At 47.4% G+C, this 27,402-nt stretch overlaps 1 protein-coding gene across 2 annotated transcripts in view; it reads right to left on the bottom strand.

Annotated features, from left to right (window-relative positions):
• LEMD1 (LEM domain containing 1) overlaps nucleotides 1-25,178 on the bottom strand; it is an 81,632-nt gene extending 56,454 nt beyond the window's left edge. For both annotated transcript variants that reach the window (XM_040423974.1, XM_040423976.1), the window contains exon 1: nucleotides 24,971-25,178. In XM_040423974.1, coding sequence (XP_040279908.1) covers nucleotides 24,971-25,171 — 201 coding nt within the window. In that variant the 5' untranslated portion in view covers nucleotides 25,172-25,178. The remainder of the gene's footprint in view (nucleotides 1-24,970) is intronic.
• Between the last annotated feature and the right edge of the window lie 2,224 nt (nucleotides 25,179-27,402).

Below are 27,402 nucleotides of genomic sequence, written 5' to 3'. Positions count from 1 at the left end.
ATTTCTGGTGGTAGAAGCCCTTTAAAGATAATACAAACGGATCCATACAAATTGTATTACCTGAACGGATCCGTCCATGACGAATCCGCACAAAACGCGAGTGTGAAAGTAGCCTTATACCCACCCCTTTCTCCAGAGCTGGTCTGTTTGTCCTGCAGCGGTGACGTCTCGGTATAGGTCATGTGACTGTTGGAGCCAATCCCTGTCCTCAGCGGTCTACTGCTGGAGCAGTCTGAGCATGCGGAGCCAGTAGCATCCCTTACAGCACTGACTGCTGGCTGTACTGGCGATCTGCAGATCTGCTACTGGCTCCACATGTAAAGACACAGCAGATTGTGCACAGACTTTTCTGACCCACTATGAATCCTTGAGCAGGTCTCCAGAATACACACCTGTCCACTCATGGCTAGTGAGTTTACCTCTCCCAGCTGACTTGGACTGTGCATGGTGCTCTGTTACTGGGGTGCCTGCACTGCACTTAATGGTGGGTGAAGCTCTTCAGATGGCAAGGCAGCAGCACTAAATCAGGGAGGAGGAGATTAAAAACTATAGAGGTTGAGGGGGCATCTATGTTCCAGTCTACCAGACTTCCCTCAGAGCCACAGCACCACCTCATGGTAACCGGGGATATTGCAGCTGTGGAGGACTACAATTTAGCAGTGCTGTTCTGCCGTTTCATTTCCTTTTAATGACTACATGTGTCATCTGTGCAGGATTAGTGTGTGGCAGGTTAGGTGGCCATGTGCCCCCATATCATAGTCCATCACTGGGGGTCATTAGATATCTGTAGTCAGGCAGAAAAATGTGCTGCGTGCATTATATATCTGCATAGTTAGTAGCAGGAGCATAGGATGGCTGCAGTATGGAGGTGAGAGAAGAACTAGTGACAGCACAGGGGGAACTGTAAGGAAGGGTGTGGGCAAGAGGATTGACTACATGCTTTGTCTATGTACAGCATACCGCCCAAATTTTGAAAATTGCAAAGAGGACAATGTGTGTGGTGCCATGCCCCTCACTCTGCCCAAAGCGTCACTATACACACCCAGTCTCCTTAATGCCCCCACATAGTAATTATTCCCCCTTTCTGCCACCACTGTGCCCCCTTCATAGTAGTAATGCCCACATGTGCCCCCTTCACAATAGTATTGCATACTTACCAACATTTGAGTTGGTAAAATTGGGGCATATAAGCCCCACCCCTGGGAATGCCCCAGACCCGCCCAGAAATAACTATTTGTAGTCACTGTTTGTGTCAGCCCCACGTATTTTCGGGACAGCTATGGTTATGCAAGATATGTGCCCCTTTCACAGTAGCTACGCCCAGATGTGCACCCTTCAAAGTAGTAAATACTCACCTGGTTCCTCTGATGATCACAGCTCAGCCGCTAGCGTTCCCCAGCAGCATAATGTCACACTTAACGCTGCTGATTCCACCTCTCCTCCTACACAGACCAGCAGCGCGATGTGTGACAGTACATCGGGCTGCTGAGCTGAATGATGAAGCGGGGAGCGGACAGCTTTCTGGTTCACCATTACAATCAGCTGTCTCTGTGTCCTATAGATGCAGGTGTCCGCTGGCCAGGTGCATATGTGCCTGATGCTCAGACATTAATTAATGCCTAGAGCATCAGATCTGTATGTACCTGGCTGGTGGCCATGAGGGGGGTCCGAGTTGCCCCCTGGGAAATTTTTCTGTATGGTCTATGGCCAGTCCACCCCTGTTCTCCCTGCCTTCTTCAACACTGTACAAAGAGCACTCAATGAGCATTGTGTATACAGATCAGTAAGCCTCCTGCTCTGGTCCTATCGATTAGTATGTGATCGCTGCATGCTAGGTCAATGCACAAGCTGATTGGTTGCATGCAATGGTCTTTGTCAGGCCGAAACCCGGCACTCATGCTGGAAAGTGACCAGATCCTATTATAGTAAATGGAGTCTGGCAGTGAGTGCCAGTATCCGGCTAGGCCAGATCTAGTGAACTCTGGTAGTCCGGAGTAAAACGGAGGTGTGAACCTACCCATAGGCTGTTAAAGAATAATTCAAAGGCTCTTGTGTATATCCATACCTCCAATCTGTCTCAGATTTTGACAGCTGTCCCAAGATGGCTGAGTTATGTCCCAATTTCAACTGTATTTACGTCCGGGGATGCCGATACAGTTGAATGCAGTGGTAAAGCAGGGAGCAGTCGGTCCCTGCTCTACTATTCCCATGCTGGTGCTCTCCCCAGCAGCAGGTGCGATGCAGTGATGTCATTGAGCCTGCGGAGCTGTGAAAAGCTGGGGAATCAGACAGTTTTCTCCTGCTCAGGTCATGGCATGATGACGTCACAGCATTGCACCCGGTACTTGGGAGAGCATGATGTTCTCCATTTAAATCGGAGGAATGGGGTTAGGAGAGTATCACTTTTTATTTTATTTTATTATTCACTACTATAGGGCAGCACTACTATGTGGGGGCACTAAGAGTCCATTCTACATTGTGGAGGCAGTAAGGGGGCATAACTACTGTATGGCGCACAAAGATGGCATAGCTACTGTGTGGAGGGACTAAGGAGTCATAGCTAATGTGTGGAAGCATACCTACTTTGTGGATGCACAAATTGGGCATACCTATTGTGTGGAGGCACTAAGGGGGCACAACTGTGTCGGGGCACTAAGGGGGCATAATTACTGTCTCGGGGCAGTAAGGGGACTGGGCATGTATAAGTAAGCATTGCGTGGAGTTAGAGGTGTAGCTTAGTGTAAAAACACATTTGCATAGACAGAGGGGGCAGGGTCTGATCACACTGTGCTTGCTCTGCTCCAAGGTCAGCCAGGGTTAGATCAGTGACATACCGCAAAACTTGTAATGGGCAGTGTGTGTGTGTGGAACCACTGTGCCAAACATAAGTGTATTGGGAACTTAGGAAAAACAAAAAACTAACAGTAGCCCCATGTTGTAGGCGGGTGCAAACTGACAGAAGGCAGGGCAACACAAGTAGGCAGGGCCTGCAATACTGTAGTGCAGAACAAAACACCGCCCCAGCAGAACCACATAGTACAGTGCAGCACAAAATACTACCTCAGCATAATCAAATACCATAGTACTTGTGCCAAAACCCTTTTAAATACACACAAGTAGCCAGCCATTGGCTGGAGAAAACTAGGGTGCACACTCTGGCCCTTTAAGGCCTCTTTCACACGAGCGTAACGGATTAGCTCCGGATACGTTCAGTGAAACTCGCACCATTTTAAATGCAAGTTCAGTCAGTTTTGTCTGCAATTGGGTTCAGTTCTTTCCGCGCGGGTGCAGTGCGTTTTGATGCGTTTTTCCCGCATTGCAAAAAACGGAAGGTTTACAAACAACATCTCCTAGCAACAATCAGTGAAAAACGCACTGCATCTGCACTTGATTCCGGATGCAATGCGTTTTTTACTGAAACCTCATTCACTTCTATGGGGCCAGGGCTGCGTGAAAAACGCAGAATATAGAACATGCTGCGTTTTTCACGCAACGCAGAACTGATGCGGGGAAAAAAACGCTCATGTACAGACACATTGAAATGAATAGGTTGAATCGTGTCACGCATTGCACCCGCGCGGAACACTCGCTTGTTTGAAAGGGGCCTAAGGCTGGGTTCACACTTGAGCGTTTTACAGCGCATTCAAACGCGCTGTAAAACGCTCAACACATGAAAACCAATGCTTCCCTATGGCCCTGGTTCTCACTTGAGCGTTTTACAGCGCGTTTGAACGCGCTGAAAAACGCCCTACGCTCAAACAAGTTCTTGAGCTTCTTTGGGGCGTTTTGACGCGCGTTTGTGGCCATAGAACACTGCAGTCAATCACACAAACGCGCGTCAAACGCGCGTTTACTATTGCAAAAAACGCACATAAAAACGCACATAAAAACGCGTTAGACACGCATATCAAATACGCTCAGGTCTGAACCCAGCCTAAGAGTTGGAGGAATGTACCCTAGAAACAGGCCAGGAGACCTTTGCCAAGACAGGTAGCACATGGGAGGCTGGTGGCTTTATCTGCTGCTAGTGAGTTGGAGCAAGTGGAGCAGGGCAAGTAACATGGCTCCTATACATGCCTGAAGGAACAGGCAGCGGCGGGCACAGGCAGGGCAGTGATACAGACAAGCTGTGGCGGGGCAGGAGGAGAGGTGGAATCAGCAGCGTTAAGTGTGACATTATGCTGCTGGGGAACGCTAGCGGCTGAGCTGTGATCCTCAGAGGAACCAGGTGAGTATTTACTACTTTGAAGGGTGCACATCTGTCCCCTCTGATAAGGTTCACGCCTAGTGCCTGCAGCCTATCAGAGGCAGGCGGCACAAAAACGTCATTATCATCGCGCCGCCTGAGCCAGGCAGCACACAGTGCGGGACACAGGCCAGAAGAGGCCTTCATCGCTAACAGCCGCATGGAAGTAAGTATGTGTTTTGTTTTTTGGTTTTTATTTGGCACTATGCAGGAGCACTATGGGGGCATCTAGGGGCACTTTTTACTGGCACATTATGGGGAAGTGAGGACAGTAGCACTGTATTGGGGCATCAATTGAGGGCATTAAGAAAGGATTATTTAATACGGTCACATTATGGAGGCACTATGGGAAAGGGGGAGAGGAGCACTATGGGAGCATCTACTGAAGGCACTAAGAAGGGTTATTCTATACTGGCACATTATGGCGGCACTATGGGGAAGGAGAGAGGAGCACTTCGGGGGCATTATATAGCAGTATTTTATACTGGCACACATTATGGGGGCACTATGAGGAACATTAGCTCAACTGGGGGCACTAATAGTGGGTATTTTTTGTAGTGGCACACAGAACAGGAGCATTTTTACTAGTGCACATTATTAGGGGCATTTTTGTAATGGCGCTCATTTTTCTACTGTCATATTATAAGGAGAATTATTACTATTGGGGAGCATTATGGTGGGCTTTATTACTACTGGGGGACCTGTAGGAGCACTATTACTACCATGTGTGCTCTAGCAGAGAATTATTACTATTGGTGGGACTTTTGGTAGCACTATTACCATGGAGGCACCCTGGCATAGTATCAGCTTAGCACTAGTGATGATCGAGCACCAAAGTATTCGGGTGTTCAGCCGAGAACCCGAGTATCATGGAAGTCAATGGGAGACAACCAGGCACCCCCTGCTCTGAAAAGGGGAGGGTGCCTGGTCCATTGGAAAAAGGTCAGAAAGTGACAAACACCACTGAAATGCATCGGGAACACCATGGGGACGAGGTCTGGATGCAGTGATACAGACAAGCTGTGGCGGGGCAGGGGAGAGGCGTCTCGATGTTCAGCTTTCGATGTTCTTTTCTGCGCCTACCATGGTGATCACGGGTAACGGGGAAATCAGGGTTCGATGCCGGAGAGGAAGCTTGAGAACGATTTCAGCATCTGTCCTCCGATTGGGAAGGCAATAACAGACACTTTTTTTTCATAATTGCGAACCACCCAGAGAGGGTGGGTCAAGTTATTAAAGCAGAAACATCCAAGGAAGGCAGCAGGTGCACGTCAATTACCCACTCCCGACTCGTGGAGGTGTAACATCCCAGAGTTATGTTACGAAACCCTTTTACCCCACTACAACCTGTTAGGTGTGTCTGCATGGTCATCCTGTGTAATTTAACATCACATTCTCACAAATGTGCATTTTCTAAGCCTTGTACATGTATTTGCTGTAATTTTCATGTTCACCAGCAGGTGGCAGCAATTTTACCAGGAACTTAGTTCAGTTTTGCATATCTAGACTGGAATAGTTTATTCCAGTTTAGCTCTCCCCTCTTTGAGCAGAGTGGGCTCGCCCATGGGGAGGAAAGGAAGTTAGAGTTAGTGTGCCAGCCACCCAGGCTAGGGGAAGGCTGTGCTGGTAGGAGCTCCCAGTTCTAGGGATCCCAGACCAGGATCTCGTCTCGGCTGAGACAAAAGATAATCATTCCCAGCCTGAGCCTTCAGCCTCAGCTGGTAGAAAGCAAGCAGCCACCTCCAGAACTCCAGGAAGAACCATACCCTGTGAGCATAACTGAATACCGTCCAGAGACCAGGAGAAGCCAAATTCCTCCTCAGCTAGTCAGTCCCATACACAGCAGAAGATAGACAGAGCAGAAGATATAGATTCCTGCCATATTACAGAGCCACAAGCAGACAACTTATCCTGCAAGAGAGCTCCAGGCACATGATAGAAGCAGAGGACAGATTCCTGCCATACATTGCCAATACCTGCTGGGACCAAAGACTATTGCTGTATCTCGTGTGGATTAATGCTGCATCCAGTAAAGACCAGTTTGAATTATATTCCAAGTCTGGATCTCATTCATTGCTACCAAGTTCCTCAATTTCTCCTACTAGCAACACTCATTTTATTGCATGTGAGCCAGGATCCAGGAGTCCAGCCGTACCCAGGTAGGAGACACCGTTGCCACTAACACCTTAAAGGGCCCTGAGACTGTACCCTGCGCACGCTGCAATTGGAGTCACAAACAAAAACTATTAACTATCATTTACACCTGACCCAGTCATTGCATATTATAGCTAGGGTTGCCACCCGTACGGGAATGACCCGGACAGTCCGGGTTTGCAATCCTGTGCCCGGGTACAAGCCTTTCTCAGACCCGGGCACAGGATCAGCTGTGAATGATGGCGGCGGCGGCTGGGCACAGGGAGATGAGCGCTTCAATTGTGGAAGCGCTCATCTCCATAGTCATCTGTATCGCCGTCCTCAAGACATCGATACAGACGGCTGTGCTGCGGCAGGGGAGGGAGAGGCGTCTCCCTCCCCTGTTCTTCTGATAGGCTGCAGGCACAAGGCCCGCAGCCTATCAGAGGCCGGTGCAGGCGGCGCAATGACGTAATTACGGGACACAGGCCAGGAAGAGGCCTGCATCGCATCGTTGGAGGTAAAGTGTTTTGTTTTTTTTTGTTTTTTTTTATAGCGGAGAGGCACCTGAAATTGGCACATATGGGGGAAGGGGTGGAAAGAGGCACCTTTATACTGGCACATATTGGGGGGGGGGAATGAGGCACCTTATACTGGAACATATTGGGGGGGGGGAGAAATGAGGCACTTCTTACTGACACATGGGGGGGCATCTATGGGGGGCACTTCTTACTGGCACATTATTTGGGGGCTTCTACTGAGGCCACAAAGTGGTATTTTTATGGGGGGGCTCTGTGTGGTACTAGTATTATCAGGGGGTTCATCTGTTTCTGCAGTATAGTATTGGGGAGCACAGCGGCACAGTATTGGGGGTAGTAGGATGATTTGTCCAGAAGATGGGAGGATGATGGAAAAGTAGTAAACTAAGATTATTTTTTTGTTGTTGTTGTCGTCGTCAAAACTGCAGAGACGAAAAATGGCGACAAAATGATAGTCTGGTCTGAAAGGAGAAGATGAGGAAAGAGAACATCTACATCAAAGGAGACGTCACTGGATGTAAGAGGTATGGGGCACTCTTTCTGTAGTGACGGGATCAGGGGCGTAACGATCGTGGTGCGACAGCGACCATGGGTTGAGGCGGGACATGGGCGTGGCTGGAGGTGGGGCCTGGAAGGGGGGCCCTCCCTCCCTTCTGTTCGGGTTTGGCTTGAAGAAAAGGTGGCAACCCTAATTATAGCGTCAGTGTGCATTATTACAATCCTGCTTACTGCAGAGGTGGTGAAGATAAATAACAATACAGGACTCTTAAGAGCAGCAATCGTTTGAGTAGACACAGCAGTGGGATGGTTACGCTGATAATAGCATTATTGCCACTAACCATCTGTGTGGATTCATCTTTTTTTAAAACCTCACAGAGGTCTGACATCAATGCCCACTCCTCGCTTGTGAATAATGGCAGTTTACTCGAAAGGCGACGACCATGTTGCAGCTGGTATTCCACAACTGCCCTCTGCTGCTCACAAAGCCTGGCCAACATGTGGAACGTAGAGTTCCAGCGCGTGCTCAAGTCGCACAACGCTCGGTGAGCTGGAAATCGCAAGCGCTGCTGCAGCGTTGACAGACTGGCTGAAGCTGTGGACGACTTGCGGAAATGGGCACACACGCGGCACGCCTTCACTAGTAGCTCTGGCAAATTGGGGTTGGTTTTGATAAACTGCTGAATCACTAAGTTTAAGACGTGAGCTAGGCATGGGATATGCGTTAGGTTGCCGAGCTCCAAAGCCGCCAGCAAGTTACGGCCATTGTCAGACACAACCATGCCTGGTTGCAGGTTGAGTGGCGAGAGCCACAGCTCGGTCTGGTCCCTTATACCCAGCCACAGCTCTGCGGCGGTGTGCAGTTTGTCCCCTAAGCAGATCAGCTTCAGCACGGCCTCTTGACGCTTACCCACAGCAGTGCTACACTGCTTCCAGCTAGCGACTGATGGCTGACTGCTGCTGGAGGTGGAAGTGGAGGAGGAGGCGGCGGATGAGAAGTGGGGGTCGGAGCCAGTAATATAGCTGCTGGCGGAGACCCTGATGGACGTAGGGCCCGCAATCCTTGGCGTGGGTAGCACCCGTGCCATCCCAGGGTATGACTCACTCCCGGCCTCCACAACATTCACCCTGTGTGCGGTCAGGGAAATGTCCACCATTTGACCACCAGCACTTTTCCATGTGTCCGTGGTGAAGTGGACCTTCCCAGTAACTGCGTTGGTCAGGGCATGGGTGATGTTCTGGGACTGCTGGTGTACATGCTGGTGTAAGGCGGGCATGGCACACCGTGAAAAATAGTGGCGGCTGGGGACTGCGTACCGAGGGACGGCCGCCGACATCAGGATGCGGAAGGCCTCAGTGTCCACAAGCCTAAAATGGCAACATTTCAAGGGCCAGTAATTTCAAAAGTTGCGCATTTAGTGCTATGGCCTGTGGGTGGGTATTTGCGCTTGCGTTAAAATGACTGTTATAGACATTTAGATGCTGCGCCGGGACAGGGAAGTGGATGTTGTTGCTGATGGTTCATGTGAAGGTCCAGGTGCAGGGCGAGGGGCATCCGGGCCTGCGTAATCGACACGGGATTGGCCAGCAGTGTGTAACACAGGGGAAGGGGAGGCAGTGGTGTGACAGGCAGACCCAGGTGTTTGGCCCACTTATTAGGATGCTTGGATGCCTTATGCCGGATCATGCTGGTGGTGATGAAGTTGCTAGTGTTCACGCCCCGGCTCATTTTGGTATGGCACAGGTTGCAAACTACCACTCTTGTAGTCTGCACTTTCCTCAAAAAAGCGCCATACTGCGGAACACCTACCCCTTGGCAAGGTAGATTTACGCATAGGGGTGCTCGCTGTAACGGTTGCTGGCCTGTTTGGTGTGGGCCGACTTCTCCCTTTTGCAATCCCACTGCCTCTTCCAGCCTGTTGCGGTGCTGCAGATCCCTCCCCCTCTGTACTGCTGTCCTCACTCAGCTTTTCACCTTCCCATGTTGGGTCAGTGAGCTCATAGTCAACCACCTCCTCTTCCACTTCCTGACTCTGCTCATCCTCCTGACTTGACCTAACCACAACCTCAGTGATTGGTAACTGTGTCTCATCATCATCCACTTTGTGAACGAACGATTGCCGTTCACCACAGTCATCTTCTTGAGACTGTAAAGGCTCAAGAGGTTGGGAATCAGGGCACAATATCTCAGGTTTCTCTTGAAGAGTGCTGGTCGCGAGGGCGCTGGAAAGTGGCGCTGGAAAGAGCTCCTCGGAATATCAGAGTGTAGGATCACTCGTTTGGCAAGCCTGTCCATGGTGGGAGGAAGGATGATCAGAGAGAGGATTTGGTTGACCAGACTCTTGGCTACAGAGAGTGGATTTGGTGGAAGAGAGGGTGGTACTTAACCGACTGGAAGCATTATCTTCAGCAATCCAACCGACCAACTGTTCGCACTGGTCCGACTTGGACAGTTTTGTCCTGCTCCGCCCAGCTAAGTTGGACATGAAGCTGGGTACGGTGGATGTTTTTTTTTTCTTCTGGTGCACTGGCAGCAGCCACAGTTTCATTGTGCCCAGGGCCATCAGCATCACGCCCACTTTGCCGTCCATTAGTGCTCGCCTTCTTCATATTAATGGTTTTGTCACTAGATGTGGCGCAGATTTTCTTACAGTCCGCTAAAGACACCGTTTTCAGGTGCAGGACAGTATATGTCACAGAAACACACAGAATATGGACACCATTTTAGGCCCAGATTATTGGAATCTGCGGTACAGACACTGTTTTCTGATGTCGTTTATATTTATCCCTATATCTAGGCCTGACAACCACACAAGGTATTGAAGCGCAGATGACACAATTCACAGATTACACCGTTGACAGCAAAATTGTGGATTATGGGGGGAAAAAAATTATTGTTTTCACTAATATTCTTTCTATCTCTGCCCCTGACACACAGAAAGTATTGCTGCACAGATGTCACAAGTCACTGCAGAAACCTTCTATATAGCAAAAGAATCGGCATTTCGAAAAGTATTAAAAAAAAAAAAAAAAAGATTAAATTACTGCCACCACACACACAATAATCCTTAAAAGGACTTTTGGGTCTTTGAAACGTTATTCACTTAAATATATTGGGATCACAATCTCCCTACACTATCTGAGCGCAGCTCTCCCCGACTCGCAATGAGCCAAACCCGCGTCATCAGGTGCTATATAGCTCCCAATGACACGTTCCGGCCAGCCAATCACTGTAATGCCAACATGGCTACTGTCATTACAGTGATGGCAGTACTTACCTGCACGTTTAAAAGTGCGGGACGGAGACTCGAGCATGCTCCTCAAGCACATGTGGTACTCGGCCGAGTACCGCCATGTGCCGAGCATAGCGATGCTCGAGCCGAACAGGTATTCGGCTGAGCATGCTCGTTCATCACTACTTAGCACAGTTCTTTTTGGGGTACATTATGTTTACACTATTGGTGTCAGGGACACTTTTTGCTGGGTGCAGTTATTTTAGGACACTGTGTGCCAATAATTATTGAAGGGCACTATCTTCATGGTACTAGTATTATCAGGGGTTTATCTCTTTCTGCAGTATAGTATTGGGGAGCACAGCGGCACAGTATTGGGGTGGTAGTATGATTTGTACAGAAGGTGGAAGGATGATGGAAAAGTAGGAAACTAAGATGTCTTTTTGTCAAACTGCAGAGACGAGAGATGGTTGTGATTTTTTTATGGTGGTCTGGTCTGAATGGAGAAGATGAGAGAGAAAGTCTACATCAGAGGAGAATTCACTGGATGTAACAGGTAAGAGGGCTGTATTACCCTGTAGGTTTTGTAGTTATATATGTAATCTTAGGAGGGAAGGGGTTAGGTTAAGAATTTGGTATAGGGATTGGTGGGGGAGGGGGGCATTTCAATTTTCTCTTCAGGCAGCAGAAAGGCTAGGTGCACCCCTGGGCACGGGTCATCATTGCAACAGAACTGCTGTCCCCCAACATGAACTGTAGAATCTCAGTTTGTCATATGTGATGATGCTTTTTAAAGAAGACCTGAAACCTCTCTGGGCATGTCTGCTTTAGCAACCGCTTCCATTCTTCAGGTCATCATTTTGGAGTATCTATTCTTAGGACTATGTTGCATCATTCCTTTATTATTCCTTCCAGACTTTATGAATGAATTGCTAGCAGTTTGCTATGAAGGTCCAAATACCATTTGTGTGTCTATCCCTGCAGTCAGACACTGGCAGCAAAAGACTAATAAAGTCAGACTGTCCACTAGTCATTTGCACATTGCTATACTCTGAACACCAGGTGGCGCCATAGTATGGTAGTAAATGTCGTAGTTTTACACTGGATCGTTTTTAACCTCATAAATGGCAAACATTGTTCATTTTGTATCATCTTTATAAAGAATATGACAGTTAATGGCGGGAAAATCCATTTAAGACTGATCCACTGCTGTAATAAGCTTTCTTGTTGCACCACACGATATGTACAAAAGTTATTGTTAGACTCAGAATGGGTCCTAAGGTCTTCCTCTTATAAAATATTGAGCAAGCAAAAATAATTGAATGAGAGCAGGCACATCAGGGTGCCAGGTATGTACATCACCGGTGGACAAAAGGCCTTCACATATACTGATCTTAAAAGCAGCTAAAAGTAAATTAACACAATCATCATGTACAAAGAAACAGCAAATTGGGTTTCAAGTCTGTACAGCACCTGTACATTTATCCAATTTAGTGGATCTATAAAATCACATCTAAAATCCTATTTCTCTAGTGTTTTAGCCACCCTGGCGTGTTGCAGTGGGTTCACTAGCTAAATGGAAGCAGGTAATTTGTACAAACCGTTCAGTGGATCTCGACACCTGTCTTCTTGTAGTTTTGAAAAACTGTCAACATTTTCCCACAATGGGGTTTGTTGCCTAGCAACAGCCGTACGCACCACGACCTTCTGACCTGCCTGTCATCCCTAGAAATCGCTCCCAAGTCTAGCGCTAAATTTAATGAGTCAGGCAAAAGCCTGTTTTCCCTCGCAGGAATTCTGACATTTGTATTAATATTTGTCAGAAAGAAGGAAGATAGATGTTATATTTTACTCAGAGAAAATGAAAGTCATGGATTGTAACTTAAGCTGAACAATGGTGCAAACATGTAAAAAAAAATATATATAATTATTTCAGCTAGAGCTAGCAATACATTTTACGGTAACCCATTACCATCGCAGTGAGTTTTGACCTTTATGACAAATATTTTTTTTTATCCCTTGTTTTCCGAGAACCCGATTATTTATTTATTTTTTGACGCCATTTGGAGTACATCTAATGTATTTTAAATATTTTATAATGGAAAATTAAGCATTTGTTTATAGCATTTACTGCACGTTATGAATTTCATGTTAACTTTATTCATGTAGCTTTTTTTGGTTTACTACTACAATAAAAACAAGCACAATGTTGGCGAAACATATTCAAGGCTTGAGTAAGCACCAAACCCTCCACATGACCACTACCCTATACCACAAAATAGCGACTGCTACTGAACAAAAGCCACTATACAGAGACCAATATTGGCAATAATACTACTATATAACTACCATCATGTAGTGATTGAATATTACCATCATACTGTTACTGAATGAAAACACCAAAGATTAATATCACTATATATTGACCGCACAGTGGTAGATATTATAGTTACAAAAGGACTTTACAGGCTGTCAATGCAGTACGGTAAAATTAAGTGACTTACAGTTGACACATTCTTTGTCCCATCTTTTCTATCAAGCCCAGATAGCCATGATGATTTCTTCCATCCATGACTTGTGTCTGTAGAGTGTGCAACAGTGACATCTTTGGCTCCTTACTTTTCTATTAGGCTACTTTCACACTAGCTTTTTTGCTGGATCCGGCAGGGTTCAGCAAAAACGCTTCAGTTATTGATAATACAACCATCTGCATCCATTATGAATGGATTCGGTTGTATTATCTTTAACATTGCCGTCATGAACTCCATTGAAAGTCAATGGAGGACGGATCCGTTTTCTATTGTGGAAGAGAAAATGGATGTATCCCCATTAACTTGCATTGGGGGTTATGCCGGATCAGTCTTGCTCAGCATCCTAGGACGGAAAGCATACTACAACAGGTTGTAGTTTGCTCTCCGGTCTGGGAACCCAACTAAACGGAATGGAATGCATTTTGGAGCATTCCATTCTGTTCAGTTCAGTTTTGTCCCCATTGACAATGAATGGGGACAAAACTGAAACGCTAGTGTGAAATTAGCCTTGTCCTCCATTTCTCAATCACAATATTCCCATCTTGCTGATACGCTCCAGAAAGTAACAATGCCCCCTTTCTGCCCTTAAAAATTAATGTCATCTCCTTGAATGTCCCCTAAAAAAAAAAAAAAAAAATGCCTAAAAAGTAATAATGTCCCCTAAACACCTCCTTACAAATTTATACCTGAATGCCTCTTAAAAAACGTATAATGTCCAAACTGCCCTCTTAGAGGGAGTCTGTCACCGGGAAATTCAATGAGTGTAATGGTACTTTTCACTTAGTGATCTGTTGCTTCATTCTGGAGAAAAATGAAAATTAATCTTACCGATAATTGGATTTTCCTTTAGCCTCCACAACAGCATTACCTGGGAGGTTACTCCGCCTCCTTCAGGGGCAGGAAACCATTAGATCAGTGCATAAAACGCCCCCTCCAGTTAATAACTTAGTAACTCAAGAATAGATGCAACAATTTAATGAAGTAATCTCTTTACAAAAAGGAACGATAAGGATATCATCCACACAAAATAATATCAATACAACAAGAAAATTAGGGCGGGAAATTTATCCATGCCGTTGTGGAGGCTAAAGGAAAATCCAAATTACCAGTAAGAGTAATTTTTATTTTTTACTCTCGCCTCCACAACGGCATTACCTGGAGGATTAATAGAGAAATTGATTAGGGCAGGATAACAGCAGACAATACCTTTCTGCCAAAGGTCAAGTCCTTATTAGAAATTACGTCTATTTTGTAATGTTTGAACAAAGTAGACGAGCTAGACCAAGTGGCTGCCTGACAAATCTCCTCTAAGGAAGCGTAGGCGCCTTCCGCCCAAGATGTAGAAAATGCCCTGGTTGAACTGCAGCGACTGGGTTCGCAGGGGCAACACGTGAGCTACGGTAGGCCAATGGGGGTAGTAGTAGTTTTACCCACGGTTAGCAGCGCTCCCTAGGCCGGGAAAGGAAGGACAGCAACAGTTCCTTCGGGGCACTCTGTTGGTGCCCTAAGTGGAATGGGTTTTTGTTGAGGTGCCTTGGTGGCAGGGTCCCTGGTGTTCGTGACGCAAAAGATGGTGGTAGGAATGACGAGGAGTAAATGGTTATAAACAACAGAACTTTACTTGATCAATTGTCTCAGGGTAGTCAGTACAGTTCATTTAGATAGCAAAAGTAATCAAAATAATAGCTCGGCTGTAATCCTTGTAACAGGCCTGGCAATTGTAACTTGAGGAGTTCTCCTTCTCTCTATATCTGTCTAGACTTAGACCACACCCTAGCACTCAGGTACTGGATATAATAACTTCTTACTTGTAATTAGCAATCCACAGGGCGGTCTCCCTAACAGAAGGCAAAAACCTCTGCATCTGCAGAATACTTTCATAAACTCTGATCCACAATGTCCATAGAGGCATGTGGTGTAACGGTATCAACCGTTGGCGACGTCCTTCTCCCCTAGTCGGAGTGGCGCTGTAGAGTTGCTCCAGAGACTTCCAAGCAGAGTTGTGATTCCCAGTACCTGTGCAGCTCTTACAAGAGCTAGTAGTGATATAGCCGTTTCCTACAACACGAGACGAGGCTGCAAGTTGAGGGTTAGAAGAGCAGACTTTATTGGTACCACACTTGGCCTTATATGCAAGTCCCATGCAAGGGGACCTCCCCTCTGGACGCGATTGAGAACTGGGAGACAACCACACAGACCAATAGAAATAACCACACAATCTGGGCCACTCCCATACAGGACACACAATGCCTCTCTTGTGCCTGGAAGATAATTAGGTCAGATACTGTATGTAACCCAATCATCTCCAGGCAGGAAAAACATTTTTTTTTATAAAGCATTTAAAAGTACCCCAAATTCCACAATATCCCCACAAATGTGACATCCCCTGATAGCCCTGATCTGGGTGACCAACATATCCAAAAATCACCCAGATCAGAGAAGGGGTTAAAGAATTTCCTGGAGGTCTTGTTTCTGACCAACCGCTCACAAGGCTCATGCCCAAAATAGTTCTATAGAATTAGGCTGTGCGGTCAGTCCTCTTTCCAGAGTCGAAATGTCTTTTAATACTTAACAGTTCGCAACTTTATTTTGCCCATAAACCTTGTTCGGGGGTTCGACATAATTAAACAAAATATCTCAGACAGAGGGCTTCTGTTACATGTGGTAATGGACAACTTTGCGCCTAGTTGTTCGACTGTGTCCAGGTACTTTTAAGCTTCTCCCGGTCACTGGTGCTGGAGTCCATAAGCTAATACTGCTCCTATCTCCACTAGACTCTATATCCATACATGGACTCACTGGTCTGTGCTAGGTAGCTGTAAGAGATTTACCCACACTCCCTCAGCTTGATCAGAGCCAAGGGGCTAAAGTGGCAGCTACATATTGGACTTTTCCTGTTCATCTCCTCACCCACAACTTTCTTCCTTCCTTCAGTTCTCCTGTCTTACTGTGTTGCTCTGCATTAGCCCACCCTCAGAGATTCTGAAATCTTTTTTTTCTGAAGTTGCCTGAGAACAAAAAGATGGAAGAGATATTGCTTTATGGCAATGGAACTTAGAGACCACTTTAGGAAGGAAATTTGGAGAGTGCCGTAAAGTTATTCTATCGTCAAGAATTGTAAGATTGAGAGGGGGAGGGGGGGGGAATCTCAAGAAGGCTTGAATTTCTCCCACCCTTTTGGCAGTGGTAATTGCCAGAAGAAACGCAGTTTTCAAAGATAAAAACTTTTCTGAAATATCAGCAAGAGGATCAAAGGGAGCATCCATTAGAACCGAGAGGACCAGATTTAAGTCCCACGGGGGTACTTTAGAGGAGTACTAAAGGAAGGATGAATTCTACTAGCTCCCTTAAAAACCTCTTTATTAACTCCAACTCAGCCAATCTGGTCCCCATAAAGGCACTTAGGGCCGATACTTGTACCTTCAGAGTACTTACTTTTCAGAGTACTTACTTTGAGACCTTTCTCTAGGCCTGCTTGCAAAAAATCCAATATTATATTGACATCCCGAGCCATGGAAGGGTTCCAGACTTCAGAAACGGACAGCAGAAAGGACTTCCAAGCTTGAAGATATATTTTTGACGTCACTTGTTTTCTTCTCTGCATTAATTTATCTATGACTGCATTTAATAATCCTTTTTTTTTTTTTTTTTAAGATTGCCCATTCAACCTCCAAGCCGTCAGCCGAAGTTGAGCAACCGCACAAACTCTGCAGTTTTCATATACACTTATAAATTATATCAATGACACTCCCTTAAACTAAATGTAGTCCCCCCCTGCTGAAAGGTACCCACGGTATTGCAATCACTTTCTGTTTAGCTTGTAGCTGACTTTGACAAGGTCTGTCTCTTTCTATGCGCTGTCCAGGACACACACTCTTGCGGATCTATTGTCCGTTTGTACAGGAGTTTGCGGCGCGCGCTCTCACGGAGCAGCAATGACGTCACTTCTGCAACTACGGATAGTTGCAGATGCCAAAATTCTACCGACGAATTTCGGACAGAACGCTGTCCTTCCTTAGAGAAGATCTGTTTTATTAGTCAGGCTTCTGGCATTAGTGTACATAGAATTGAGAGGTTTATGTATATTTTTTTACCCTACACCTTTCCTTATGAACTGTTCTATGCCCTCCTTCCATTCCTCCCCCAGCTCCATTACCTCGCCCCAGGTTTCTATCTGCACTATCTTCCCCTCCTATAATGTAATTACCCTCCCCCCCAGTCCCTAGTTTAAACACTCCTCCAACCTTCTAGCCATCTTCTCCCCCTTCCCCATTGTCCTGTAGAAAGTAATCATGCCTCTTAAGATCCACACACAAGAATAATTGCCACCTTCGTGTCCCATAAAAAACAAAAAGCTTGCTCGACTCACCCTGATCAGCATGGCGAGGGATCCTCTTGCCTGCACTATTAAGGTGGATTTAGATGGAGTGATATTCAGGTAGATTATTGGGAATGAACGTTCCCAACAATCTGCCTTTCTAAAGTTGCAGCCGATCACCGGATGAACGGGCAAAATGGTTGTTCAACGGGTGAAAATTTAGTTAGCGCTTGCAAGTAAATTATCGTTTCTGGGTAACAAATCGTGCTGTGTAAACAGCATTCTGTGGAGGTTATCGCTACATGTAAATGCAGCTTTTCACATCCACTGAGCGAGCAGCTGACTGTCGGGAAGGAATGCTTCCTTCCCGACAATTGGCTTCTTATCGTCCCGTGTAAAGGGACTTTAGGGTCCTAACACAAGCAATGCAGTGACATCATTGCAATGTCTGCACCATGAGTAGGTTATTGGCTAATCTTCCGGGGGCCTCCCTTCCCTGCTCTGACCCACCTTATTACTCTAAACTCAGTAAATAAAACACTGAGACCAAATTTGGACTTTAATGGCCACAGCAGCCGTTTATTAAAATTAAATACAATAACCATAAATAACATAACCACAATGTTTTAGCCCTGACGAGGGAGGTCCTTGAAGCCCAAAATTTGTTTAACACAACTCCCCAAACTGGCACATCCATCTTGCCTCCAGCAGTAAAGCACCAGCTCGGAGACCAACTGACGGACACCTTTCATCCGAGCCAACTGTCCAACCATGGGAGTCCAGCCCCACCATTGAGGCCCTCCCATTCTGCCGAAGCATCCGTACCACCAACTTCGAAGGACCTCACACCGCCAACAACGCGCAACCTGACAAACCTCCCTCAGGATTGCGTGTTCCTCCACAACACAAGTGCTCTCTTAATTCCTCCTTAAAGCCCCAAAGACCACAAATCAATACCCACGGCATTTAGCTGTACACCATCCGCCCCTCCAAAATGCCCCTACACCCGGCTCCAATTCAGAATGTCACACCGCCACCGCACCATTCCTGGCCATAAATGTTCCCAACACCCTGTTAACTTTAATCCTCGCCTTATTAAAGGCTCTCCACTGATCGTGCCCCACGCCACACTCGGCGCCCGGGAATAATGACCACAAATGCAATAAATCAAACTTAATGTCCCGTAGTAGCTCTCTGACTGGCCTCACCCCCAAATCGTTCCCCCCCCACATGAAGCACCAACACATCCGGGGACCTACCCAACTTAAAACCCCTTCCCACAACATACCTCTCACCCCCAGCCAGCGAACAACCGCGACGTCCCCCAACTGCCGACCCTCATGACGAACATCCGCCCTCAAAGCGCCCCAAAACACGAAGGAGTGCCCAAGAATCTAAACCAAAGCCGAGCTGGAACCTGAAAAATACAACAAAGCAAACACAACAACAAATCAGTCCGCATAACTTTTACAACAATGCCACCCGAATATAGGACCTAAACCTAACTGATTCCCATCTCCCAGATCTTTTGATCACTTCATCACTCATTCCTAACCTAGCCGCCTCTGTAACAGCGCCTATCCTGAACGAGTGCCCTGTAAAATCATCCGCTGCAATACCCAGCTTATGCAAACAACGTTTAAACACCGCTAAAACTGGTAACGCGATAAATACGACCCGTCATGTCTCAATAATGGACCCACCACCGCCACACCATCCAAGACATACTCCCGCAAACATCGTACCGGACAAAGGGAACAACCAGGCACCTCAAACAACCTAACATAACTACCCTTAGCTTCTTTATCCGTTTTTGACCTGCGGATTTTAATTACTACCCTGTCGCCTGAAAGCACAACGTCCTCCCTCAATAATCCCCGCCAATAACACGCACGCTGTTACATACCAACTCCCCTAGCCGAAACGCCCCAAAAAACGCTAAAGAAAATGCTACCCTAAACAGCCTCACCTCCCAACACGAACGACAAACCAGATCCAATTGCAAACCCAACTTTAATAACTCAAAAGAGACTGGCCTCCTCCTGTCCTCAGCCTTCTTACCGCGCCACCAACCCCGCAACACCTAACTAAAAACGTTTTGTCACATCCGGCCAACCCCTCAATTTAAAACCAAAAGCCACCCCCGCAATCCACTTATTCAGTTTCGCCACAGACCAGTCAAGCTCCTTCACATGGCCTAGGAACAATAATAACGGGACATCCCCGTCATTCTGCTGAGCGCCCAACTCCTCACACCACCGCTGCCACTCTCGCCACACTTTACTGTAAGCCACCCACGTCCCAGTACTCATTGAATCCTGCAGCAGCCGGTCTATGGTACTTCCAACAGCTCCCACATGGACTCCGGGCACTCCAATCCCTCAAAATCTCCCCCCGTGCCAACTGGTAAAACCGCTCCCACTGCGAATGAGAAAGGGCATCTGCAATACTATTAAACACACCCGGCACATGTACCTCTACCACCCAAGCATTCAGCGACAAACAGACCAAGACTAAATGCTGCAACAAACGAACCACAGGCGGTGACGATGCAGTCATACTATTAATGGCCTGCACTACCCCCAGATTATCACAATGAAAACAGATTTTTTTTTATCTCTAAACCGATCCCCCCACAACACCATTGCTAGCACAATTGGAAAAAGCTCTAAACAGTGCCAAGTTCCGAACCCATCCCCTCTCCACCCAGGCCTCCGGCCACCTGTCTGCACACCATTGACCATGGCAGTACTCCCCAAAGCCAGAGCCCCCCACCGCAAACAATTCAAAGTCAAAATTATCCACAGCTGCCCCCAAAACCAAGGTCCTACCATTAAAGTGCTGAAGAAATTCCGCCCACACCGCTAAATCCCCTTTCAATTCCCTCCCCAACCTAATAAAATGATGCAGGGCCGTCACACCCGCCGTAGCCCCCGCCAAACGTCACCAAAAAATCCTCCCCATTGGCATAATCAGACACGCGAAGTTGAGTTTTCCTAGCAATGACTGCAAATCCTTCAATCTGATCTTTGACGCCTTCCTTGCCCTGTCAACCACCGTCCGCAGATCCTGTACCTTTTCTTCAGGCAAACGACATTCCATCCTTTCAGTGTTAATGACTATACACAGAAAAGTCAACTCCGTAGTGGGACCCACCGTTTTTCCAACCGCCAATGGCACCCCAAACAAACCAAAAACTGATTCCAAGGTGCTCAGCAACAACGAACAAAACCGGGACCCAGCAAAGAAAATCATCCAAGTAATGAATAATGGATGAACAACCCGAAAACGTCCCTAATGACCCATTCCAAAAATGAACTAAATGCTTCAAAGTATGTGCATGACACCGAACACCCCATCGGTAAGCACCTGTCCACAAAATAACCCTCTTGCCAATAACATCCCAACAAATGCGAACTCTCCGAATTAACTGGCAGAAGACGGAACGCTACCTCAATATCCGTTTTCGCTAACAACGCCCCAACCCCCAACTTACGCACCCAATCCACAGCCGCGTCAAATAAAGTGTGCACCACCGAACAGAGTTCCGGATCGATACCTTCATTGACCGAGCGCTCCCTTAGGATAAGACAAATGATGAATAAGCCAAAACTTATTCGGCTCCTTCTTAGGTACAATTCCCAAAAGGTGATATCCTCAAATTGGCCAAAGGCAGATAAAAAAAAAGGGGCCATTCATATGCCCCAAGGATACCTCCTTTGCCAATTTTTTCAATACCACCTCCGGATGTTCAGTCGCCGAACGCAAATTTGTTCGCCCCATAAAAACCGGCAACGGCGCCGAAGGAATACAAAAACCCTTAGTAAAACCGTCCCTCAGAAATTCCGCCACCCCTTGATTAGAGTATCTACTTAGATAGGGCCCCATCTTTTCCACCCGTACCGGAGTCAGACCCTTTTCCAGCGGCCTCCCCTCCTTTTTGCCTGCCCCCTCTAAAAAGGTTGAATCCATAATTACCGCCACAGGCCGAACACATGTTTAAACCTACATTTTGCCCCGAATCTGCAGTTGCCCTCGTTAAAGAGGAAGCAAAGCCCTTTTGCTGAAGCCATCGAAAACGTTGACTGCCCTGATCCCCCCCGACTCACCCCGAAAGGACTGCCCCGTACGCACCGGAGCCATCACCCACATCCATAAGCAGATATCCTTATGATCCCATCTAATCTTACTTCGCACCGCCATCCTCTGTCGGAACTGCTCGTCGTATCGCAACCAGCCCCCCGTACACGGAACGCATCCATATAACAAAAAAGAGCCGAACAGCACTCCGGCTTCTTCTCCCCCATCACACTGGCCAAAATAAAGAATGCCTGGAGCCAATTAGAAAAAGTACACGGAATTAAACGAAACCTACGTCTTTTCCTCTTCCTCTTCCTCTTTTTTTCCCCGTCCTCCTTTTTTCCTTTATCTAAATTAAACCTCTCCAGGGGGAGCAAGGAAAAAATTTCCACATACTCCCCCTTCCAAATCAGTTCTCGCACCTCCTGTTTCAAATGCGCCTCCAACGGTCCCTCAAAGCAAACATACACCTCTCCACGCGCTGCGTCGTCCACCTTCAGTCTATCCTCTTCCCCCCCGACCTGCGTATGCACTGACACAGTCGCATGCCCTGCTCGCCACACTGCAAGCTCCCCCGCTAACTCCAGCCCCCATCCTGGTACCGGGAAAACACCTGGCGCCCCAAAACCCGAAACCCACCCTGCCAAACTATGAAAAAGCTGACCCAAGCCCCTACCCAGGTCCCCTTGTGGCCCCCCCAACCCCCCCTGGGCAGCCCGTCCATGCATTAACAGTACCCCAGTTAGCCTCATCTAGCTGCCGGGGGGCTGTGAACCCCGCAGCTGATGGTCCTGCCTCCTGATAATCTTCTTGCGCTGGCCGATCTTCACCTCCCAGCCCCAGAGGCACTTCTCCATGCGGCACCAATATCCCAGCATCAGGCCTGCGGGATAGGTTCTGCACATGCCCCTGTTCGCCTTCCCTTCCACGGTGGGTGGAGCCTCCGCCATGCTGCCCATTAGTCTCCTGTGGCCTGTGTGCGTCCGCCATCTCCCTGCGCACAGCCACGACCTACACCAATTCATTCCCACGCCGGGCAGCCTCCTCCGGACTGGGGGCACCCGCCGCACCTGGTCCTGCGTCCAAGCCTCGCGCTGTTGAAGACGGGGGGGGGGGGAGGGATTCGCCTGCCTGATCGTGGGCTCCGCCGGGCACAAGGATTCCTCCCGCGTCGGGAGGGAGTTGGCCGCAGGCACTCTGCCAACCTCCCTAAGCGGAGGGTCCCCGGAGGGGCTCCGCACCTGGCGCAGAGCCCTGGGGGTCACATCGGGACTAAGGCGCGCCGGCGGACGCACCCGCCGTCTTGTAACTGGCGGTGAGCTGACTGTACTCACCGCGGCCCTCTGCAGAACGCCGGACACCTGCTCCTACAGCCATTCGGGTCCCCGAGCCTCCGCCGCTGCCTGCAACTGCTGGATCACAGCCTCCACTTCCTGCATTGTGCGAGTTCTTTCATTTTATTTTCCACACTAAAATGGCGCCGGTACTCTCCTCCTAATATAAACTCCTTAACCCGCCCATTCTACACCCCACCCACCAAATGCCTCCGAACATTAACCCCTACACTGCCAGCCCCCTCTCGCCAAAACCACTCAGGTCGGCCTCCCCTAAACTGGCGTCCCAGTACGGCCTCACTGGATGCTAATGCCTTGATGGTGGTCCTATTGTTCTGTAGGCTGTAGACCTAAAGTGGCCCATGGCCTAGCAGATGGAGAGTGGCTCGGCAGGAAGCCTACTTTGCCACAGGTATAAACTGCCTGTACAGTTGTAGAATGTGCTCACCAGAGTTCTGACTTGGTGGACCCCACCATGCAAGGGTCCCCCACCTCCTTATACCCCCTGGAGCTACACCTTTGTTCTGTCACCATATTCAAAGCTTGGGGACAAAAGTATTGCAAGCAGCGTTTTGAGAGCGTCATGGGATACAGAACAAGGATCGGCATGAAACACAATTTAGCTCAATGGTGCCAGATCTGTTTTCTTGGATACAAAAAGAAAAACGGATCCGTCACCCATTGACTTACAAATGGTTTTAGCGCCGGATCTGCCTTGGTCATTTTAGAGATAATACAATTGGATCAGTTCATAACAGATGCAGCCGGTTGTATTATCCTAACGGAACAGTTTTTACCGATACATGATGGATCCAGTAAAAACACAAATGTCAAAGTAGCCTTATACTTAAAAAAAATATATAATAATTCCCACATGGGCTAAGGACAATAAAGTAACAGAGTCCCGTCTATCAACTGCTTAGATGCTGCAGTCACTCTTTACTATAGCATCTGAGGGGTTAGAAATTCCAGGATTTGAGTTGAGTTCTCTGATCCAGAACATTGCAGCAGGAGTAGAGTTGTAGATGCTGTGGGCCCAGCCGCAGAATTCACGCTATTTCTGCGCCATACATGTATAGCAGAACTCTTTCTAGATGCTGCCTTACATATGTGGTGGATGTCAGGAAAGGTTAGGCTTCTCCCCGATTTTCTTTCCTTAAAATCTACCGGTAGTAACACAACAGATGTTTTACATGTGATAAAAATCAAGTGAGGCCGGACTATAGGTAGAGCCTGGGGGTTGGCCAACAGGACAGCATTTGGAGGAAATGGGATAGGCTAGGAATATTGCGAAAATAATGGTGCTGGAGGTTGGGAAAGAGAAAATCCACTTCAGGACTCTGCAGCTAGTCCATAATTGTTTTGGTCAATAGTAGTGATGCCCCTGTTGAAAGAGGGCTTGGGCCCACTGAGGGATAAGTTTAAGGCTAGGGCTACATGTGTGTTGCGTGACTTCTTTTCGTTGAAAAGTCACACAACATTTTTTATAATGATAGTCAATGGTGTCGCCCTGCGACGCGACACTCGCAAGAAATTTTGGTGCAACTGTCACGTCGCAGAGTGATACCATTGACTGTTGCTCGACACAAGTGCTGTGTAGCCCTAGCCTAAGAAGGAGCTTGCAAGGGTCATGACAAGGATGGTCAAGCCTTCAGGGACATCCAGAATGTGGGCCTCAAGGATCATGTCCATCTTACCAGGAGTTTGTTCTATAATGTAACTTTATATACTGTATGCTTGTAATGGTGGGGATGTTTTGCTGGGAATTTGGGGGGGGGGGGAACTCAGGGGATGAGGATGTGGTTTATAATGGTTAATAACTGTCCACTTCCGGTGTAATAGCTTTATATTGGGAATACAGTATAGGGTAAAGGAGGGCATCAACAGTTCCCTTGTCATGCTGTATAACAAACTGCAAACAACTGTAATTAAAAAACAAGTGTTGCAGGGCACAACTTACCCGTTAATGCAAAATGCCCTGAAATCACTCAAATCACCGACCCGTCATGCTGCTAAATCCCGCACACACATCATCCTCAAGCCTGGCACAGCACTTACATCATTCTCTGATAACATGTCCTCATCATCGCTTGAAAAGTCAGCAGATTCCTTTTCTTTAGGGAGAATATGCTTGAGGTAGAGCTGCAAATAGACTGCTTTTCTCTGATCACCCTGAGGCAGAAGTACATTATGTGAAATTAACAGATTTCTCAATTGGTCTTTAGAGTACTCAGATGGATTGTCCGTACAGGTTGGCATGGTTGCCAGTGGCCAGAATGAACGTACGGTGAAATGTCAGACAGCTGCTAGATGTGTAATCTACACTGCCTGCTGGCAACCCTGCTTTATTTAAGGAAACATTAGTGCTTGGTGAGGGAAGAGGTGGGGGCCTTTACTGCATCTGCATGTACTAATAAGATACAGTAGCTTCAGTCTTGGACATTACTTAACCCTTTAAGGGCAAAAAAGTCAGACCAAATTCATGTGCAGTGGGGTCCTTAAAGGGGTTGTCCCTTAATAACTTATCCTCTATCCGTAGGATAGGGGAATGTGTGTCTGAAGGGGCAGACTGGAAAGTTAAATTGGCCTGAAAAACGAAATAAAGAGTGGCCCCATGCTGTAGGTGGTTCCAAAGTGACAGTAGGCAGAACCAGCACAAGTAGGCAAGTGCCAGCAATACCATAGTGTAACCCAAAATATTGCACCAAATACCTCACAAAGCTAGCCCTCTGTGGTGGCCACTGCCAGCTACCATATTCCATCCTCCTCACTTCTAATTATGTTGTAGACGGCCCAGACTGCCATGACAACTTCTTTCAGCCATGTCTAGACTCACACAGACATCTTAGATTCCTCACTTTTCTATAATTCTTTCCACCTTCTGAACAAACTCCCTTCTAGTGCCCCAACAGTGTCATCCTTCTGCTACCCCCTATACCAGTGATGGTGAACCTTTTTAAGACCAAGTGCCCAAACTGCAACCCAAAACCCACTTATTAATCGTAATGTGCCAACACAGCAATTTACCCTGAATACAACAGTCCAATATAGTATATCTTCCATGTACTTTATCATTTAGTTATAATAGCCTGCATACATTCAGTGCGCTGCCTGTGCCGTTCATAGTGTGCCCTGCAGGAAAAGTCTAACGCATATTGGTACACCATAGACTTTTTCCAGGGTGTGGGTGCCCACAGAGAGGGCTCCGAGTGCCACCTCTGGCACCCGTGCCATAGGTTCGCCAACACTGCCCTATACTGTGCCCGCTGCACTCCTGAATGCTCCCATTAACTATATGGCAGAAAACAATTGTGCCCTCAGTATTAATAATGCCCGCTAGTCCCCAGTATTAATAATGCTCCCATATGTGCCACAAAAATGCCACCTGATATCCTCTGCTAGTACAAAAAATGACCCCTTTTAGTGCCCCCCAGTAGAACTCCCAAGTAGTGCACCCCCCTCTCACTAGAGATGAGATTAGTTAAAAGTGTCTGCCTGGTGCCCCCCTTGGGGTAGCACCCTGTGCTGTCGCACCCCTCGCCCCCTTCTAGAAATGGCTCTGCCTATGCCACTGGAGATGGTGAGAACCATCACAGAGGATGAGTATTTTAAGATGAGGCCAATGTGTTAAGTTACACCTCTGTAAATATCCTTCCCTCTCACATTCTCTTTCACACATAGATGCGCGCACACACGTATACAGTGGTGCAGCTACAGGGGTGCATGCCTGTCCTGGTTCTTGTACCCAACTAGCCCTAAAGATTAGTCTGCCAATATAAAATACAGCCCACGATAGATGGAGGTCTTTTCACAAAAGCATGGGACCAAAATGATGGCTACATCTGTCTCTTACACACATACATAGCCCCTCTCCCTTCTTTATCTCTAAGCGCCTCACCTTCTCCATCACTGTGCTTCTCTGCCCTCCTCCTCCATCACTGTGCCCCCTCTATAGATACATCTTTCTATCCCTGAATGGTATTTGCTGACATTAGTTCACATTCACACTATATGACAATGTAAGACTGGATCCAGTGAATTCCTCCAGGCTGGAACAGTTAAACTGGCCCACCGGGAATCTGCCCAGTCTGGACCTCAGTGTCTGATTGGTAGGGGGCCCCAAATGTCAGACCAATAACTAGAATGGGGGGGGGGGGGGCTGTGTTTCCCATATAAATGGAGTGGCAGACACACCAGTTGGATGTGTGCCTCTCCATAGTCTGATTCTGTCCCATCAGACTGTGCAGGGGCATATCCCCAACAGGTAACACCCAGCTGTACCTTCATTGCAAAGTGCTAGCAATTCATTCATAAACTTCTAGCAGGAATAATACAGGAGTGTCTTTAAGAATATACTGTATGCTGCCAAATTGTTATTACACTGGGAATGCAAGTAGTTACTAAAAAAGACAGTATAAAAGGCTGAGGACAGTATAGACCCGTTTTCACACAGCCAGTGTTGGTCAGCCTAAAACCAGGAGTGAAACATA

Source organism: Bufo bufo, chromosome 3 (assembly GCF_905171765.1).
Source record: "Bufo bufo chromosome 3, aBufBuf1.1, whole genome shotgun sequence".
In the NCBI taxonomy this organism is placed as follows: domain Eukaryota; kingdom Metazoa; phylum Chordata; class Amphibia; order Anura; family Bufonidae; genus Bufo; species Bufo bufo.
The sequence above is the reverse complement of the archived record's forward strand: the minus strand, read 5'-3'. Positions and strand labels throughout refer to the sequence as shown.